Source organism: Bombus vosnesenskii, unplaced genomic scaffold (genome assembly GCF_011952255.1).
Source record: "Bombus vosnesenskii isolate JDL3184/JDL3185 unplaced genomic scaffold, Bvos_JDL3184-5_v1.1 scf7180000013265, whole genome shotgun sequence".
Taxonomy (NCBI): domain Eukaryota; kingdom Metazoa; phylum Arthropoda; class Insecta; order Hymenoptera; family Apidae; genus Bombus; species Bombus vosnesenskii.
This window is the reverse complement of record NW_022882925.1, coordinates 1802661-1822060: the sequence shown is the minus strand read 5'-3', so window position 1 is coordinate 1822060 and position 19400 is coordinate 1802661. Positions and strand designations below refer to the sequence as shown.

Here is a 19400-nt window from a genome sequence, read left to right as displayed (position 1 = left end):
TGTACATTTCTTCGTATCACGCGCATCGCGTGCAATTTTCCACTTGCCATAAATCGACGAGAATCCGCAGTCTGTTGTTCGTTATCAGCGCTTTCTTCGAGTGTTGACCGCGAAATATCAACGAAACGTTGAAAACTGTGGCGGCTTACTCCGAGCCTTGCAACACTCTTCAAGGCCATTCGCAACCACGTTCAACAATGTCAACGGTTTGCGGTCAGCAAGTTGTTCCAGTGACATTACCAACTAGCCGAGGCGATGAACGTTTAAAGACAAATTATAAGCGTCGCTACTGTGACGATTTCCGACCACAGAGCGCTAATTATATATCTTTTTTTGCTATCTAAAAATCTAAACCAGTCACGCAACAAGTAGAAGGAAATCTCGCCCCGGTTCGCAGGAAGAGGAACGTTTAATCCGCTGAATCGATCGATCTCCAATTAACCTGGTTGCTTTTCTACCTTGCAGAAAGCCTCTTTCGCGTGGTCTGAGGGCGGCGAGGAAGGTGGCGGGGGCGGAGGAGGCGGCGGAGGTGGAGGCGGAGGCGGTGGTGGAGGTACAACCGGCACCGGTACCGGAAGCACGGGCCCAACCGCCACCGGAGGCGGTGGATTGGCCCATTGGGTCAGCGTGATGGCGGAACACATCCACAATCCACACTCTGCTACTGGGGTGGGCGGTGTCCATCATCAGCAACAGTCACCCCCTCAGCCACCTTATCCATGGAACAACGGCCTCTCCGGTGATGTGAGTAGCTTTACCTTTTAATTCGACGAAATTTTCGATCGACGAATTACGCGATCTTCTTGTCCCAGTGACGGCCAAAAGAAAGATTTTTAGAATAGAAGAAAAATAAAAAGGCGTTGTAATTTTACAAAATGTATATTATTATTCGTATATTCTGAAGAAAACAACGAGCATGTAGTATACATAAAGAATATGTGGTATATAATTGCACGTGACACGGTAGGCGAATGTTTAGTACGAGAAAACTGCAGGATAGAGATTTTACTTTGCTCGTATACGCAAGTATCAATTAAGTTAATTTTCTTTTGTCCGCCACTGTTCTGTATGCGAGTTTACACTTGAATAAATTTTTGCGTCGTTATTTTTGCGTCACGCGAAACGATGTCCGAGAACCGTGTAATGTTAGTACGTACAGGGATCTGCGGGAAGATCGCGGAACTACATGGTTGACAGTGTTAATTAGTAGGAATTAAACAGTGCGGTATCGCGAATAAGCTGAGAATGATAATTGGCAGAAACGTGGTAGGGATGTACGTGTAGCTGCTTAGGAGATAGGCTTTCGGAGGTGAAGATTACTCTGCTATTAATTAGCAGCGAATTAATAAGGAATTAGGAAGTTTAGAATCTGTCTTTGGAGATTTATTGAACATATTGTTGTAATACATATACTTTACGAAACTCTTTTCGTAATATTTTCCACCACAATCGTCGATGATGTTCCGCCAACACTCGAATCAACAGGAATGAAACCGTGGAAGAGTCTTGTGGAACGTTGAAAATAACAATAATTGTCAGAAATACAACGAACGAAGTGAAACACTTGTGACGAATGTTCCGCAGCGAAAGTTACTCTCCCATTGATCGTGTTTCTCAGAAACCGTACGGATAGATTGCTTAAATATAAACGCAGAGGTGTAATTTTCTGTTATAAAATTTACCTTAGACTATGGTAACAATTTATACTATACGCTGCGTACGATAAAGAAATTCATGGAGATTTTAAAATATTGAACACCAATCATCGGTTGGAAAAATGTTTCACGCAGTATTTTGGAAAATTTGAGATGTCTGTCGCGATGTCTGGTCGGAAAGATCGTATAAACTCCGCGGTTCTCACGATTCCGTCGACCACGCTCGACTTTGCACGCTAATTCCGCGTAATCTGCGCTTTAAATCTCAGAAATGTCCTGCTGATCTCTCTCTGTCGTTGAATTAACAGTCGTCGAAGTCAGACGCGTCTCGCGGAGCTGCAGCAAACTTTCCCGCCTCTGATTTAACGGTAACTGAAACTGCCGAGCGTTAACTTGCTCGCCACGATGAAATAATTCGAGGATTAATTTTATACCCGACATATTACGAAGTATTACGAGGCAAGGACCAGTTAATTGGCGACAAAGAGGCCGGCGGTCTCGTAGCCGGATTCCCGCCGCGAAACTTTTACGACGAGTTCCATTTCTTCCGCTCGATACTTTCGTACTCGATAAGCGTTGTAAAATCGCTTGCAACCGGATGTCTTCATCCGAGGCAGAATTTGCTGCATCTGGACAGATTAAAGCGATGTTTATCTATATCTGTTCCGCGAAAAGGTGTAAACTGGTTCCCCTGGAAACCCAATTCCCAATAAAGTTGGCAAGGTTAGACTGAAAAATTTCAGAAGCCGGTTGTAAAAGACCTGTACGCTCTTCCTCGAAAAAGAATAGTTTCGTGGATTGCGATAAAGTTATACTGAAAATTTTCAGAAGCTGACACATGCTAGAAGAGTGGACAACGTTTTTCGAAAGATGTAATTTTCTGCGAATCGTTCCGAATGCGACGAAGTTGTTTGTTGAATGAATTGAACGAATGAAAAACTACGCGATATATTTCGAAAGAGACAGTTTGGTGGGAATCGTTCTATGACAAAGTTAAACTACAAAAATTGGAGAAGCTAATAGTAGGAAGCTAGACAGCTAAAAATATTTTTCGCAATAGTTTTGGCAAAGTTATGTAGACTCTGTGGAAAATTCGAGAAACTAGTACCAGGAAGCCAAACAATATTTTTACGGGAAGTTTCGTAAGTGTTCGTTCGTCTTCGCTGTTCCTGCGATCGTAACGTGGAAGACTGGCTCGAGATCAAACGGTTCTAAAGCCTCGTCGAAACGCGCGTAAAAAATATCCCATAGGAAAGCAGACGATCTTCTAACGGACGAATAAGAAAGCGAATGGAGGAACCAGAAACGTGGATCGAAATGGCTCGGAAGACGAGACACCGTTAGACTCGCGACGCGGACGAGGAAATGTGCGAAAAAAAAGGATCTCAACCCCTTTTTTTTCGCAAGCAACGGGTTACCCCTGGTTTGGTTTTGTTTCCCGCGCCTCTCCCTGTGTCTCCGGATGAGAATCCTGCATAATTTCGACGAGGATTCTGCTGGATTGGAAGCAGGAAGAAAAGGACGAGGAAGAGAAGACAAAGAGGTCAATGGGTGCTGGGTGAAGAAGAACAAAAAAAAAAAAGAATGATGCGTGGAGGGTAGCGTGGAAAGGGTTGAAGATCGCTTTGCATACTCCTCGCTCCGCCCCGAGGTGGTTGAAAAAAACAAACAGACGGAAGCGCGAAAAAAAATGTTCACGGGACAACAGGGGTGAGAGTGTTCGTTTGAATGCGCGCGGATTCGAAGAGTTCTCGCCGCGCTGTTAAGGGTGAATTTCTCCTTTTGACCACGCAACGGTACCCGAGGGTCTCTTTTTAGAGATTCTTGTTTCTCGATCTTCCAAAGGATCTCCGCTTTTTTCCCGGTAATCTCGTGATTTTTTCATTTGCTCCTCTTTTTTGGTATCAAGTATATTGTTCGGGATTTGAGGAAGAAGTTCGAAAACTCTGAGTTTTGATAGCGGATGACGAGGCTAGTTCACCGCGATCTTCCTCGATTATTACGTTTCATATCAGTTGTGACGTAAAATACGAATCGCTTTTCGAAACTCAACAAAGAAATGCCTGACTCCGGTTCGCGTAACGTTCTTTTTCTTTTTTGCAAAATTTCTTTAAAGTAGTAGAATATTCGGAAGAAGTAACTTATCGCTCTAATTCCAACTAGCTGAGCAGTTCGATGATTCTTAATTCGAAATTCCCAGGACTCTTAATTTAAAAATCTCACCTCGTAGCCGGTTCAGAAAATTTCCTCCAAAGTAACAGAAAATTTAGGTACGTCAAGCTATTCCAAAATTCTTTCCAAGATTCCAAGATTTCCAAAAATCTTCGTTCCGAAATTCCCAACTTGCGTAACACTAACGTACCTCGAAGAGCCCGGAAGAAACGATCTATCGCAAAGGCAGTCGCTAAATAATCCCGAATCATCGTTGCCTCTCACAATCCACCGGATTCTTAATACCAAAAAAAAAAAAGAAAAAAAACGAAACCTAGCCTCGCCCTAAATTCACCCCTCGCATAAGGACAATCGTAGCAATCAGACGCAACCGATTCTTCGTTGAAGAAACAAAGAAGCCACGAAAAGAAACGTTACTGCGCGCTAACGTGACACGAGATGTTAAGAATCCAAATCGCCGAATCGAAATGACCGGTCAGGGTGCTCGAAAGGGTTGGTTCGGGTCGTGAGGAGCCACGGCATGCGGAAGATGCTTGCGTGAGCTGTATAGCAAGGATCAGCCGGTTTTTTGTCTAGGCTCGGGTGCCCGCAGGACCCACGCCGTGGGTTTGTCGGAGAGGTCTGGAGGAAAAAACAAGGAGCCACGACAATAAGGGGACGATTTAAATAATCCGCGGCATGCAAATGCCTCGGAGATTCTCACGGGACGGGAGCTTTCGTCCAGGGAGAGCGGGGAGGTGATCGAGACGAGAGAGAAAAGGAAGAAGGACACGAAGACAATCGGCCAATCTGCATACGGACTCATACGGGTAGCGCGTTTCAACCCTTTCGAGTGTCCCGGGGATGATCGACACCGTCGCGGAATCTAATCGAGGGATCCTTCTTTTGAACGTCCTCTGTCGTTTCTGTGACTTTCTTCTCTCTCTCTCTTTTTTTTGGCGTTAGTTTTGTAACCGACGTGGAATGCTTTTTTTCGAAGTTGAAAGCTACAGACAGGAATATACAGTGGAACTGTGATCCATCTGATTCATCCGGGCTCCATTTATTGCAACGAAATGTTTGTCAATGACCGATTAGCTGGACTTCTGCTGGTGGAATTCACTCGTACGAGCTGCTGTTACGTGGACGCAAAAATAATAGATAATGGGAAAAGTTGGCGAGCTTTTATTACGCGAACTCCAATTATACAGAGTGTCCCGTAGCAGGGAATTGCTTCGGTGGTAGATTCTGCATGTAAAAGCGGCAAAAGGAGTTCTCATAAACGTACGCCTTATTCGACGTTGTTTTCCAGTCAGAGAGAGGTTTTTTTTCTTTTTTTTCTTTAACGAACTGTATCTGCATACCTTGGCGTTCCTATATCTCATCATTGCGACGTTTATTGCTCTAATGACTTCTACGTGAGACGGTAAGAAAATGTTTGTTGAATTAGAATACAAGGTTCAGTGTCAGACGCGGAGTTCTGCTTGCGAATAGATAGAGGAAACTAGTTCAACTATTTCCATCTTTGGTGGAATTATTCCAACGTGGAACTCGCTGCAATTTGAAAACAAAATCAAACAGCGTATACATCCATGTGAACCTTTTTTTATTGTTTTCGTGTTGTGGAAAAGCCTGTAGAAACTGTTTGTCCTGCGACAAGATCGGATAAATGGAGTTTCACTATAGTTGAGAGCTACAGATAGAAATATACGAAGCGTTCTTTCTGTTTAAAAAGGATGTTTTTAAGTTTCGAATGGAATGACAGATTTCTTTGGCTCGAAATAGAACTTTTAAGTCATGCAACGACTCTTCTTCGTTTTTCCTGTTCGTCGTATGCATCTTAATGATGCATTAATTATCCTTATAGGAAGATTATGCGCAGAGACAATTTTAAAATTCAATAACCAATTCCATATTACCGAAACTGTTCTTTTATTTGATTGCGACATTAAACGTGTATTTTTGCATTTTGTCAGATTCTAGACACCAGCATTTACTTAATTGTTCATAAAATTTCATAAATCTTTCATTTATTCTTAGGCAACTTATATTCCTGAACTTTACGAATCGAATTCGAAATTAAGAAATTAGGAAGAACCAGCTTGTCAAGTTCCTGTCGCGTGCTCCTTATATAACCTTTATTCTAAAAAAAAAAGTTCAACGCGTACTTTCTTTATGAAAGATCGCTGGGAGTGTCACGCGAAATGTCACTTCTTTTCGAAGGAAGAATATCTTTAAATTTTAGACTATGGAATATTCCGTCGATCTGCACTGAAATCTTCGAAATCTCTGCTTCAATTTTCCTGTAATCTCTTTTCTCCAACCGATAATACTCGTATATCAATCAACTGTCCTTTTAAAAATTTACAATATTCACTCTAAAAAAGTTTCCAGAGACCTACTTCTTCTCTAACAAGTTATTCAAATAGTTGCGCGTTAAGAATAGAAGCGAGAACAGTGGTCCCAAAAAATGGTCTTCGATCTCGCGTTAGACCGAAGCTTCTCTCAATTTATAATCGTTCGCGCTCTCGCGTATTTCTTTCATCATCGCTCCTGTCATCCATTTTACCTGTGACGAAACTGTTCGGAATATTCAGACGTCATTCTCTTCTCGAACCAACGTAACGTACATTAAAGCAGTCTTACACGTTACAAATTATCCTTAAAAAAAAAAAAAAAATCACACATGCACCTTCCACCATAAAAAGCCATCCCTTGACAAAAAATATGATATCCACCTTGTAACAGCGTTGCAACCCCAAGCGAACAAGAAGGAGGGAAAAAACCTAAAAAGCAAAAAAGCAGGGCAAGGACTATGTAGGTCGACTGTGTAGTTTCTGAAAGTAGTCCAAGGCCGCACTGCGAGCCTCGTGCGGCATGGAACAAGGGGGTTGGAAAGGAAGAGCCGGTGCTGGTGCCCCTGTAAACAAGTTTTCGGATGTTGTAATCTGTCGCCGGTTTCGCCCAGCGGGTGGTCAACCCTTTTTCCATGCTCTTTTACGCCTGCCCGACCTTAATCCCTTAAAACGCTTAGAGCAGCTCTTTAGGGTAATTTCTAGTAAAAGAGGGGAGAAGAGTTAAACTATGAAAGGGGTGAGTGGATACAGCCGCCGAAGGCGAAGATGCAAAACACCTTGGAAAACAGCGGCCCAAAGCGACTAACTGGAACATGTCGTGCCGCGTGAGAGTCCTGCAAGAAGCTACCCCATGAAGATTATGCAAAGGAAGATTCCTTCGTCCCTTTAACCCCCGGTTCCCTCGTTCTACCCCTGCGCCACGCTCTACCAGAATGAAAATTAAAATAATGGCCCTGCTCGTAACCCCGCGCCAATTTCTATCCCCCACCCTTGCGTGTTTTCCTCTTCCCATCTCCCTCAAACTACCCTTATTCTCTCTTCTCTTCTTTTCCTCCCTGTCGTTCTGTTTTTAAGCTTCTCCTTCGTTCAAACATTTTTTTCCTCCGCTCTATGTTTCTCCTTTTTCATTCGCCCCCCCCCTTCTTTCTTTCTTTCTTTCGTTCTCTAGGATCGGGGATGCAAATAGCGGTACAACGACATTTTTGTCTCCGCTCGACGTGAGACAAAAAAGAAAAAAGAAAGAAAGAAAGAAACTAAAAAAAAAAAAAGAAACGGCGCGTTACAGGGGCCGGCTCTCATTGTCTCGTTCACGGATTCGTCACGGGGTAGTAACCCCTTCCTTCGTCGATCTGGATCGGCTAATGAATTTCCGCGTAACGTATCGCGGATCGAGAAAGGGGTTAGCGAACATTTTTTTCGTGATTTTTTTTCGAAGGGAACGTAACCTGGAACCAGTCTTTATGCGTATCAGGGCTGAGCGGCTGTTCTGGTTTCAGAGGAGGTTTTTTCGATTGCTTTTTTTCACGGAGAGTCAATGTCGCCATGTTAACTTTCGTTGCATAGGTATCCACAGGGTATTTTTATTATTACTTCGTTTCCTTTTTCTTTTTTTCATTTGCTTTTTTTTTTTTTTTTTGATGGAATATTGTATAGATCGTCACGGGGTTGAATTACCGGTTTAATTTATCGAAGATCGTGTGATAGAAGCGTGGAAGAATAAATTCGGACCAGGAATAATCCTCCGTCTGTTATGATATAATAATGGGAATATTCTTTTGTGTAACTTTCTGTTTTTGTAACGTCGGAGAACTTGTGACGTTGAGAAATTAATTCTTTGTATAGATCGTTTTACAAACTCTTTCGAATATGATGTTGCGAACGACGAGGGAGATTTGATTGGAAGTAAAAAAAAGTGGACATTCTGATTACAATTCTGAAAAACTACAGAGTTACGTCGAGACTTAAAGAACGAGATCTGCCGATTGTAATTCCAACAACCCTGGAACGAGTTACGTTGGAAACGAGGGGAAGAAATCGCTGGACTGTGATTCGCAGAAACTCGAAAGTTACGTCGTAAACGAAAAAACGAGATCTTGCGACTACAGTTGTGAAAAATTCCAGGGAAATCTCATCGTAGACGAAGAAAAGAAACAACGGTCGTTATAATTCCCGGAAAGTCTCGAATTTACGTTCGAAACAAAGAAATCCTTTGATCGTAATTTCACAAAAATTCCACGTAACTTACGTTTGAAGTTAAAACAGAAATCTTCCGTAATTCTCGAAAATCCGAAAGAGGTTACGTCGCGGAGGTGAAAAAAGAAAAGAAAAAAAGAAGAAGAAAAAAAAAAGAAGAAAATAGTTGCTCGTTGGAAATCGATTCGTAGAAAGGGTGAACGTACTCTCTGGACGTTTTGTACCAGCTCTCTGGAAAGGAGAAAGAAAGCAAAGGGAATCGGCGAGAAATCGTTCTGCCTGGACGGACACGGCGAGAGGATTGAAGAACGGAAACTCGGTGGAAAAAGGGCCATAACTCTGTCCTGGGCCCAAATGTTGTGACATGGTCGCCAGAAAAGGGGTTGTTGCTCGCTGCTACATGTCTATTGTCTCTTTGGCTCTGCGGGGGGTTGTCTCTCTGGGGGAATCCTAATGGAGAAATTGGAAAGTGTGAAATTTTCGCAGGTTGGAAAATGACAGTTTGCGGGCAATGCTCGTTTTATGGTCCAATGGGAATATTAGAACCGTGAAAATACTTCAATTTCCTAGTTTGTCATTTTCCTAATAATTTAGCTTCCACCAATAGAGTCGTGATCCATCGATTATTCTTCGTGTTTTCGCAGGACTAAGGAGGATAAATTCGATATACGTCTCTTGGAATTGCGCCACATTTTATACGAAGTCTGTTTATCGCAAATAACGTTTAAAGTTAAGAATTAAAGCTGACTAGTATCGCTGCAATTATCACCGTTCAGACTTGGTTATTTCAAAAGATGCTTCAAGCGGAACTCGCTTTGTTTCTATTATTTTACATAGGCGAACACGCTTGCCGGATCTCAAAGTGATCTTTGTTCCCTTTTAATGGAACTAGTTTCGCGTAGATAGACGCGTAGCTGATTCCGCCACGAGTTTATCGACGTATATAAACGATCCGGCGCTCGCAGGAAAATGGCAACTTCTCCGAGGCTTGGAAATTAAAAGAATGTGAAATTAGAAGTAGTTGCAACTGTAACGTAATAGTTGTACCGAAGAAATCAAAACGAATGCATCTACAGGCTTTAAACCGACTTTATATTCGAAAGCTTCGCTGTACAAAGCAAACGTTCATTTCGCCAAACATTTACCCTGCAAATTTACAAAATCTTTCACTTCGCTAGTCTATAAAACACCCACTAAAAACCTGCAGATCCATCGCTTTCACAGATCGACACGTCCAACGCTGAACGAACAACAAAATTGCACGAGTTCCTCCGCAAAGCAATAACGTACTGTCCCTGTAGCCGTTTTAAAATTGCCAACACCTCCGACCACCGAAGAGAAAGAAAAAGAGGGCCAAGTCCCGTGACATTTACGCGGGATCGATTAACGAAAACGCAGAGTAACGATACAGATCCGGCATGGTCGTGAACAAAGACGGTTCCAGCGATCACGGGGAAACCGTTAGCCCCGAAGACGTGACCAGGAGCCCGGTGGAAGCTCCGTTAGGCGTCGCGAAGAAAAAAAAATTAGCACCCATGAGAGACGAACGTTTCTTCCGGAGATTACGCGGTCCCTGGGTCGCAGACGAGAGGAGGAAAAAAAGCGTGTTCGCGGTGGAAAGGGACGCGCAGGTGAAAGGGGTGCGTATGCAGATGACGGTGAAAGTGGTGTACAAAGGGCCCATAGTCTCACGCTATTGTAGGCCCAGGTAAGATAAAGGTTGGCTCGGCCCTCAGGGCGACCCGCAACCATACCTCCTCTCTTGATGTCTCTTTAATTTTTATTAATGACGAGGAATTTGAATTTCTGCATCGGTGATATGGGAACGAGACGATCTTTGGAGTTGGTCTGGCCGCGTACGTGACACGGATGGATCTTCATGGGCTAGGCTCCTTCTCGCCATCGATCATAATTATCCGGTTTACGGGACGGGTTACGATGTCACGAGGAATTTTCCACGCTGAACAAGCGATAGTTAGCTTTCGAAAGGTTTCACGCTTTTCAGCCGCCAATTTTCTAGAGTGAACAGGTGTTGGCTTTCTGTCCAACTTGACAAAGTTTCAGCAAGCTCCGCGGTGGCTCACACTTGCGCTATCGACTGATCGCTGCGGATGTTCCTTTGTAGATTTTTGCAGCATCCAGGGCCTCGGTTTTATCATTTTGCGAGTAACACTAACAACAATAAGAAGCTCGTATCTCGTTCCGATAATGAGGATAGAAATGTGCTGCCTTTTATGTGTAACGAAATCGTCCTAATTTATTAGTTGTTGTTGGAACGTTGAACGTTTGTATGTATTTTTCGTGCGTGTTCTATGTATTTGTGGAAAGTAGAGGAAGCTTCCATTGACTGTTCAACTGTCAAACGATCGGTACTCTCGATACGAAGAAAGATTTTATTTTTTAAGTCTTAAGAAACTTATATCTGCGATATTCGCGTTCGCGCAATAGTCGCTCGTCGTGTAACAGTTGTGACATAGAATTGCTATGAAAATCGTATGGATTTGAAGGGAAACTCTGTGAAAGAAGAGTAAATGTCTTGAATGAATAGGATTTGCAAGTTGTTTCACGAATTCGTAATTAAAGAATCATATCGAAGGAACTCGTAATCAGGAAATTGAATGGGCTGTTTCAGTTCGTTTAAGTATACGTAATTAGCAAATTCTAATGAAAAGATTCATAATCGGAAGTGTATATTTAAAGAAAGGAACTAGTTAGGTTGGAATAAAATTTTTCAATTTCACGGGCTCGCAATTAATAAATTACGATCAAAGGATCGGTGGTCGCGGGAATTAAACAAGAAAATTATTACGTTCATATTTGCCAGTTGCTTTAAGCATTCGTAATTAAAACATTCTATTGAAAGGACTGGCGATAAATCACAATGGAAAGGTTACCAACGAGGAAAATGTATTAAAAAGAAGAATAATTGCCCTGAATAGCATCTTCGAGTTCATTTACAATTTACATACTGTTCAGTCAAATCTTGCTATTGTTCTTCCAGATGAAACTTGGGAACAACGAAAGCTGATGAAAAGACGTAATTCTGTCAGCTAAATAGAGCCAGTCACGGCTTGTGAAAAGACGTAATTTTACGTCAGAACCTGTGAATCTGTGAATAGAAATATTAATGAAACCGAAAATAAATAAATATACGAAGAAAGAAAAAGCTTGAATTAAATTTTAGAAAAAAGTTTGTACAGCAGAATTTTAAAAATTCGATGGGAAAGGAAATTGTCACGTGGAGGTGACCTGCTGATAATTCTCTGATACACGAAAATTATTTTGTCGCGTATTGGACGAGTCTCGCGACCAAGAATACTCGCAGAGATTCTAATTAATGCATACCGTGTTGTCGGTTCGTTAAAGTGGCGCGTAGAAACGCGTGTCGCGAAGAAACAGTAGGTTCAGTGTTTTAGACGGCCACGTGTTTTTTAATGACGAGGAGCAGACGCCGTGGTGTTTCATTGAATCGATCGAGGGGGCCCGATGTCTCCCACGTCTTTTTTTTTTACCCACTAACAGACTCGTTTGGAACCAAAGGAAACTGTTCTCGAAAAAAAAATATGTCGGAACTTGCATTCCTTTCATACCGGAACGAGATAAATACGAAACTTAAAATATTCTCGACATTTACGTATCTTCGAGTCCTCGTCTATTCATGTAGACAATTTTTAGATTCTGATTTTTAGACTGTGAAAAATGAAGAATACATGCAGGTTAGAGATTGGAAGCATAAAAATGTGCAGAATTAAGACGTACAGAATATTAGTTTGTCAGAAAAGTTTCTTTCGTTTCGGAAGATAAACCACAATTTCTGTTTTATATTATTTTATTGAATTAAATATCAGCCATTTCGTTCTGTTTCTATTATTACGTTCCTGTATAATTCAATAAACTAATATAAAACAAAAATATTCTGCGTCTATTATTTCCTTATAAAACGAAAGAAACTTTTTGGACAACCTAATATCAAGCGCAAAATATTCGTCGTGAGAATTCTTCGATTTAAATTCCGCTTGTTCGGTTGTGTTTAAAGAAATATATTTTTGCATAAACGTCAGATATTGGTGAAGGTATCGTTTTGATTTAATTCGTGGAATGCGAAAACCTAAACTGTTAGAAAATGTGGGTCGATTGGAAATATGTTTCGAAGGATATTAAGTAAATTCCGTATCGCTGTCAGTCGTCGATCAATCTAGAGTAACAATTGTGTAAATCCAGGATTCCGGTTGCTACCTAAAATAATTCTCTTTTCCATCTTCAATATTTCATGATGCTGGCGAAACGCTTTACCGCGGCGTAATATAAAATAAATTCGCAGTTTGGTGGAATACGAATCGGCAAGAATAAAATTACACAGCGTGGTCGGGATCAAAGTAACGAGAGCGATAACACGGGTCGTAGGAGACCGCCGCAAATTTCGAGGGAAAGGACGCGTGAAAAGTTACGCGATTAAACTTTCAACTAGTTCCGCGCGTCACAATCGAGATTTACGGAAGTTGGCGGGACTTTGGGGGAAGTTCGGTCGAAAGAAAATCGTGAAAGTTCAACTGCTAAAAGGGATTTCCACGCGCGTGCTACCCTTTCCTTTTTCACTGCCCCTTTTGCGAAACGATCGAATAGCCGACCACCGCATTCGAATCTTTTGCGCCGAAGAAGAAGAGAGAAAATTGTAAATAACCACGATCAAACGAGGCAACGTGGAAAAAAGGAACGATCAAGGAGGAAAATTGTCGGCGAATATATCCGAGGAAGAAGCAGCGTGGAGAAGCGTGGATTCCAGCGTACGAGAGTTTCAGGAGATTTCTCCAACTACGAGGACACGCGAGTCTCGATTTCCTGATTGCAAATGCGTCGGAATTTTGAGAAACAACTGGCACAAATTTTTCTCTCGCCTCGGTAAGCGATGCCGAGCAAGTTGGCAGAAGAAGACTAAGTTTTAACGAACTTTTAACGAACAGATTTTAGAGAATCTGACGAAATAGTTTGGAAGAATTAGCGAAGATTCTCAGCTTAATTTTTCGGAAGAATTTATGCCAAGTTGGACGGTGTTTCCGTGCGATTCTTCGTGCGTTCATCGTCCAGAGAAACTACCTTTGTTGAAATTTATAAAAACTCGATTAACAAGTTGTCGGTGTGAAATGCGTAGAAAGATTTTCATGCGATTACGTGTTAGAATCGTGATAAAGCAGCACGTGTATTCAGGAATTGTACAAGAGAAGGTAATAGTAATTAAAAGATACCATCATTGATTGATAAATCGATAAATATGAATATTAACATCGATGAAAGATTCGGTCGGATGAAAAATTAAGTAAAACGAAGATTAAAATTGAAAGGAAAAAAAGAATTATAAATGGAGGATTGAAAGTGGAATGAAAAAAATCCACGTGATAATTAATTAGATAGAAAATTGTAAGAAATATTGGTAGGTTGATGGTGAGGTTGAAATATTCGAGGGCCAAAGATCCATCCTGGAAAACGTCTCGGAATGACAAAACGCGAAGCTCCACTTTCTCCGAGGGCGAATTGTCGCTGTTCTCGGGCGGCGTGTCTCGCATCCTGTCCGCCACTTAATGAAAAATAGAGAGGACGAGGCAGGAACAGAAGGTGGAAGGCGTCCGGCGCGAAATAGAGGAAAAAAGAATGCCGGTGGAAATATCAGAATCGATATTTGACCCCCGTACTGGCGACGGGGAAAACGGGAAATGGAAGGAAACTCAACTGGGCGCCGGACTAGCCTTTGAAGAGCGGTAGCTACCAATGTTGCCGCCATCTTTCCGATATTTGATGGATCTCGAGAGAGACAGAGGATGGCTTCTTCCATCTGTCGCGCGATATTGAAGACCGAAACGGCCGGATGGAGACGAGGCAAAGGGGAACGATTTCCCTCGGTTATTTGCGAAATTAAATATTCCAATAAATAGTCGAGACAGATTTTTTTCTCTTTCTTCATCGAGCAGAAATTTTCGTAATTTTCTTAATGCCGCCGAGTTCCTTCGATCGTCTCTTTCACCCGGTGTACGGTATTTTCTAACAAAGAGGAAGACTTTGAATTCGTTTGCATTTTACGTTACACGTTCTCCGAGAAGCTAGAAATTTTTGCCGAAACGAAAGCAACATCGAAATAGTACAAATTTCTGGATTCAGAAACTTTGCGACGTATCGAGCAATTAATTAAGAGAAAATTAAGAAAATGGAAACTAAAAAGTCGAGGCGACAGGGAAGGTGGATTACTAAATTTAGCAGTTTAATTGACAACATTAAGGATGCAGCAAGTTAGATGCATTGGAAAATTTCAGAATACTTTTATTTCTGAACTCCGTTTCGCGGAGTGCCCGAATATACCGTCGCCAGCTTCATAATATATCAGTCTATCATTTTATCAAGCACGTCACCTTTCACTTTATTGCATTGCAAAAGTAAATTATTTTAAACTAACAATTTATATCTTGATTAGTTGCTTAACGAAATCTGACCGAAAGAAGATGATCAGCCATTGCAATTGTATTGTGCTACCGATTTAAAATCATGGAGAAAAATAGAAAATTTGATAACGCACAGAATATCTCAAACATCATAAATATGCCAAGTATTCCAGCGTTTTATAGTATTTCCTGTGCATTATAATTTAACAACCAATAATATTGTTAAATCGACAATAAGTGACAGGTTGCGGGTTATCAGGCTTCTCCTTCATCGTTGTACAATTTCGCGTCAGATGAAACGATGACTTTTATTATAAAGTTTGCTATAATTCATCAAGATAGTCGATTAATACGAATAAATAGGAAACGGGTGCTGGTTTTTTCTTAACATCGGATTTCTTCCAGCAAGAATTACTCGACCGTCTCTGCCAGCTTCGCGACTTAGGATCGGCCCTTACCTCGGTAGCTGGCGGTCGCAAATTATTCCGCAGTGCGCGCGAATTACCCCATAAACCGGAAGAATAACGTTATCCCGGGCGTCGCCGCGAACTGGAAGTAGCCATCGACGAAAAAAACAAAAAAGAAAAAAAAGAGGGAGAAAGAAGCCACCGAAAAAAGAGAAGACCTGGCCTGTTGTAGTCGGAGAACGACTGACGAAGATCGATATCTTGAAAAGAAAAAAAGGGAGAACCGAGTCCGCCAAACAAAGAAAGAACAAAATACATTAAACCGAAAAAAAATAAAAATAAAAATAAAAAAGGGAGAAGTAAAGCGAATACGAGTACGAACGCCGCAGATTTAGCGGCAGAATGAACCTCGAAGGGTCACATACATAGTTTGCCGGACTTTATGGATTAAACTGTGCGGAGGAACGACGGCGAAAAGGAGAGGAGATAATAAACACGGAGAAACAAAGAAAAAGCACGAAATACCGATGTAAACGGTTTGCATAAGCGATCGTAGCAGCGTGAGAATGGCGGATAGCCGTGGTTGCGAATATGCGTTAAGAAAAACCAGATGGAGGGAGGGGGTGAGGATTTAGCGGAAGGTTTGCAACAAGAAGATTGCGTTTCTTGGAAGGAAGAAAGGGAAAACAAAACGATTTTTCTACTCGCGCTGCTGGATCTCTGTGTGTATGGTGGTGAATATAGAGAGAAAAAGAGAGAGAGAAAGAGAGAGAGAGAGAGTGTACGGTCGATGGCGATGTTAACGGTCCTGGTCAGTCGGAGGGCTAGAGAGATATTTTTATAAAATTATTCGAGGCCCGAGGCGGCCTCTATCTCCGCCGGTAGTTTGATGAAAACAGGAAAAAGGGAGGAAAAGGGCGGCACTCGCGGAAATAGGGAAAAAGGAAGGGGGGCAAAAAGGGAAGGGCGGGTGGAAGAGAGAACGAAGAAAAAGAAAAACCGGCCACCGGGATCGATATTGAACCCCCCTTCTGGAAAAAAGGAAGGGCGGGAAAGAACGAAGGTACAAAAAGGAAGAGATCGAGGCGGAGAGAAAGAGATGGCCACGTAGAACGAAGAGATCCGATGCTTTGAGGAACGACAGTGGCTCGCGGATAAAATCCAAGATTCCCGCTATACCATCCACCTATGCGTTTTGCGTTAGTCCGATCGTTCTCATTAAAAATATACAAATGTATAGTACGCTACGTTTAAACGTCTTAGGCCAGTCGTTCCTGTATATTTGTTTGCGGATAGACAGATGTTAAGCAATAGTTGAAAAGTACAAGGGGATACGGTTCAGCCGTCAGATGTCACAATTTTTTATTAATTTTCCTGTTTTACGTTATCAAGTTTACATTTAAGGAAAGCAGATCGAATATCATTTCGAGATAGAACGTGCAGTTGGATTATTCATGCGATCAATAGCTCGCAGCGAGGAAAATTATAATTCAAAAGGTTCTTCAGACGTACTGTGCCCCTAATCTCGAGAAGAATACCTTGACACTGGATTATGGAATCGTTTACGGCACGTATGAGCGTAGAATATCTAATAGAGATAACCACGGTGAAAGACCTGCTACGATACTTAAAACGATCGATCGATAGGAACAAAGAGAACGCTTAAATTTACCACGTAAATAATACGAAGTTGAACAGGCGTAAATTCTTTTCACGTAAGTTGGATTCCACACGAGCACTGATAATTTCGTGATCCCAACAACCACCGGCTGTGTGTATCTCTCGAAACTGACAGAGGATTTAGCAGAAAAAAAGCCTTCGTAGCTACGAAATTAGAAAAGAAAGAGTCGCGAAAGGACGCGTTCGGCATACCACGAGAGGTGAGTTAAACGGCCAATGAAAAGGGGTTGAGGGGGGAGGAGGAGGTAGAAGCGCGAAAGAGAGGGTGAGAGAGCGTAGAAGCACGATGCAGCGAAATTGCAAGAAAATTCGTCCCGTTCTCTACCCTTTCCCCTTCTAACCCCTTTGGTGACCGATGAACGAAGCCCGCACGCTAGATCGAGAAATATAACTTCTTTCGGGGGGTGGCACGAGAGTGGTACGAACGTGAGAGGCGGCGGTCGGGTTGGGCGGAGGGGAAAGGGGGTGGCCGACGGAAAGAAAGAACTGCTGGAAATGACGCTCGTACGGACGTGGAAAAAAAAAGGATGGAAAAATATCAGGATCGATATTCGACCCGGAAAAAGGAGCAGCGCTGCCCGGAGGAGGAGGAAGAGGAAGTGGAGGAGGGCTAGGTGGGGTTGGCGGAAGAGAAAAGTGAGAAAAAGGAAGCGGCGTGCACCCGGAGTACCCGGGGGCTGCACTTTGAAGGAACGTACAATGGCGAAACCGTTTCTGCCTCTCTCTCTCTCTCGTCTAATATTTGCAGGAACGGGCCGACCCGCCCGCGAATCGTCGCCCCTTTTCAGATGATAATAAACGCCACTATCCAACCCTCTTCCCCTCTCGCGTTTGTTTTCGTCCGAGGCTCGTAGACACACGTACGTACGCTCTCGCGTGCGAGTCAATTCCTTTGAGATTTTTGACCCGACGCTGTTGCAAAAGTGGAACGTTGGATTTCAAGATGCTGGTGATTTTGTGTGTTAGGTATAAGGAGGCGATGAGTTCTCGCAGCTTGCCGGTGGAATTCCGCACGTCTTAATGGGAGAATTTGATTGGATTCTTGGGGGGAGGATAGGAGCGGATTTTATGCACAGTACAGAGACAGAAGAAAGAATGGTTCGGATACGTGCTATTAGTTGGAGTGATTTATTCGATGGAATGATTTACCGTGAAGGAAGATATGTTTACGGAGGAAGATTAGAATGAAAGAAGAGGACAAGTTGGAGTTTCTGTCTCTTAGGGGGAAACAGGTTAAAAATTCAGTACGTCGTGGATTTTATGTTATCGGAATTGTACTCTTATTTGACTTTTGTAGCTATACATACGATCTTTTGATCTCTTTCGATAACCTAGCAGGTTGCTTTTCATTTTTAATTATGTCATAATAAAATTCCGCATATCTGCGTCATGCAAAATTCTTAGAATCGTACAATATGATATGTACTGCCTGATGTAATGTAATAATGTCTTCATTGACTGTCCGAATTTCTTCGTATTGAATATCTTCGCCGGATTCCATGGAAACAGATGGTGACATTTTATTCGGGCCACACTATACGTACATATGTCATTCTTTTGAAACTTTCTTCTCTCAGATCTGTTTCTTTCTTTTTGAAAATGCTGATGCTCGGTTTTGTATAATATTATCCTTTCTTTGACAGAGACGCGTCTGTCCTACAAAATTATCACGACCCGCGAATCCAGGCCCCGACAATACAAATTGGAAAATAATGACGAAACAACAACGCTGGAACAAGAAAGAACGGCGAAAATAACGAAAGCACCGACGAATAAAAGTATAGTCGACGATTTGCAATTAAAAATCGGAACTCTATACGCGATATTTCTTCGCGAATCTTTATTCGTTAAATATTCTCCACTACCCCTATTTCATCGAATTATCCAGCGCCACGATAAACCGCAAGATCCGTTAATTTCTTGCGAAACATTTTCTCAAACGTCCCATTTCTCTCTTACTTTTATCGTCTCGACGATAATCGTCAAGAATTATTGGCTTATTATCAGCATGCCCCAGCAAGGGTAGTTTCGTCGCAGGTAAAAACGTTGCATCCACCTGGCATCCAGGACAATCTCGACCCGTCGTAATATCGATTCGATGATCCTCGATCGATCATCGGGCCTCTACGAGCCTCCTTTCTTCTTCTTCTTTTCTTTCCATGCAAATCGAATCGCGACGATTTGCAAAAGACGTCTCTTCTATGGGACGAAAATTGATCGAGATCGTGCGCCATACTCTTTTTCAAAGGAAAATGAGTGATTAGGGGGATCATGAGCTGTCTCGCGTGATCGACGTATTAATCCTCGATGATCTTTCGCTTCTCGCTTCGGTTAGAGTGTTCTAAATATTCTGACATCTGTGCGTCGAGAGATTTATCGTGGCCACGAAGTGGAACGGTGAAATGTTACAGCCTATGGGGATGAAAGAAGCTTCTTTAAGGCTTTTTAGTTGCGATCTATTAACCCGTTTATATTCGAATATTTTCTTCCATTGGCATTACCTTCGAGTACTTTTCCTTTGTTATTCTT

The 19400-nt window shown here is 42.2% G+C and overlaps 1 protein-coding gene across 6 annotated transcripts in view; it reads left to right on the top strand.

Moving 5' to 3' along the window:
• LOC117241912 (zinc finger protein rotund-like) overlaps positions 1-19400 on the top strand; it is a 240008-nt gene that overhangs the window by 78034 nt on the left and 142574 nt on the right. For all 6 annotated transcript variants that reach the window (XM_033508230.1, XM_033508223.1, XM_033508196.1 and 3 more), the window contains exon 2: positions 466-744. In XM_033508230.1, coding sequence (XP_033364121.1) covers positions 466-744 — 279 coding nt within the window. The remainder of the gene's footprint in view (positions 1-465; positions 745-19400) is intronic.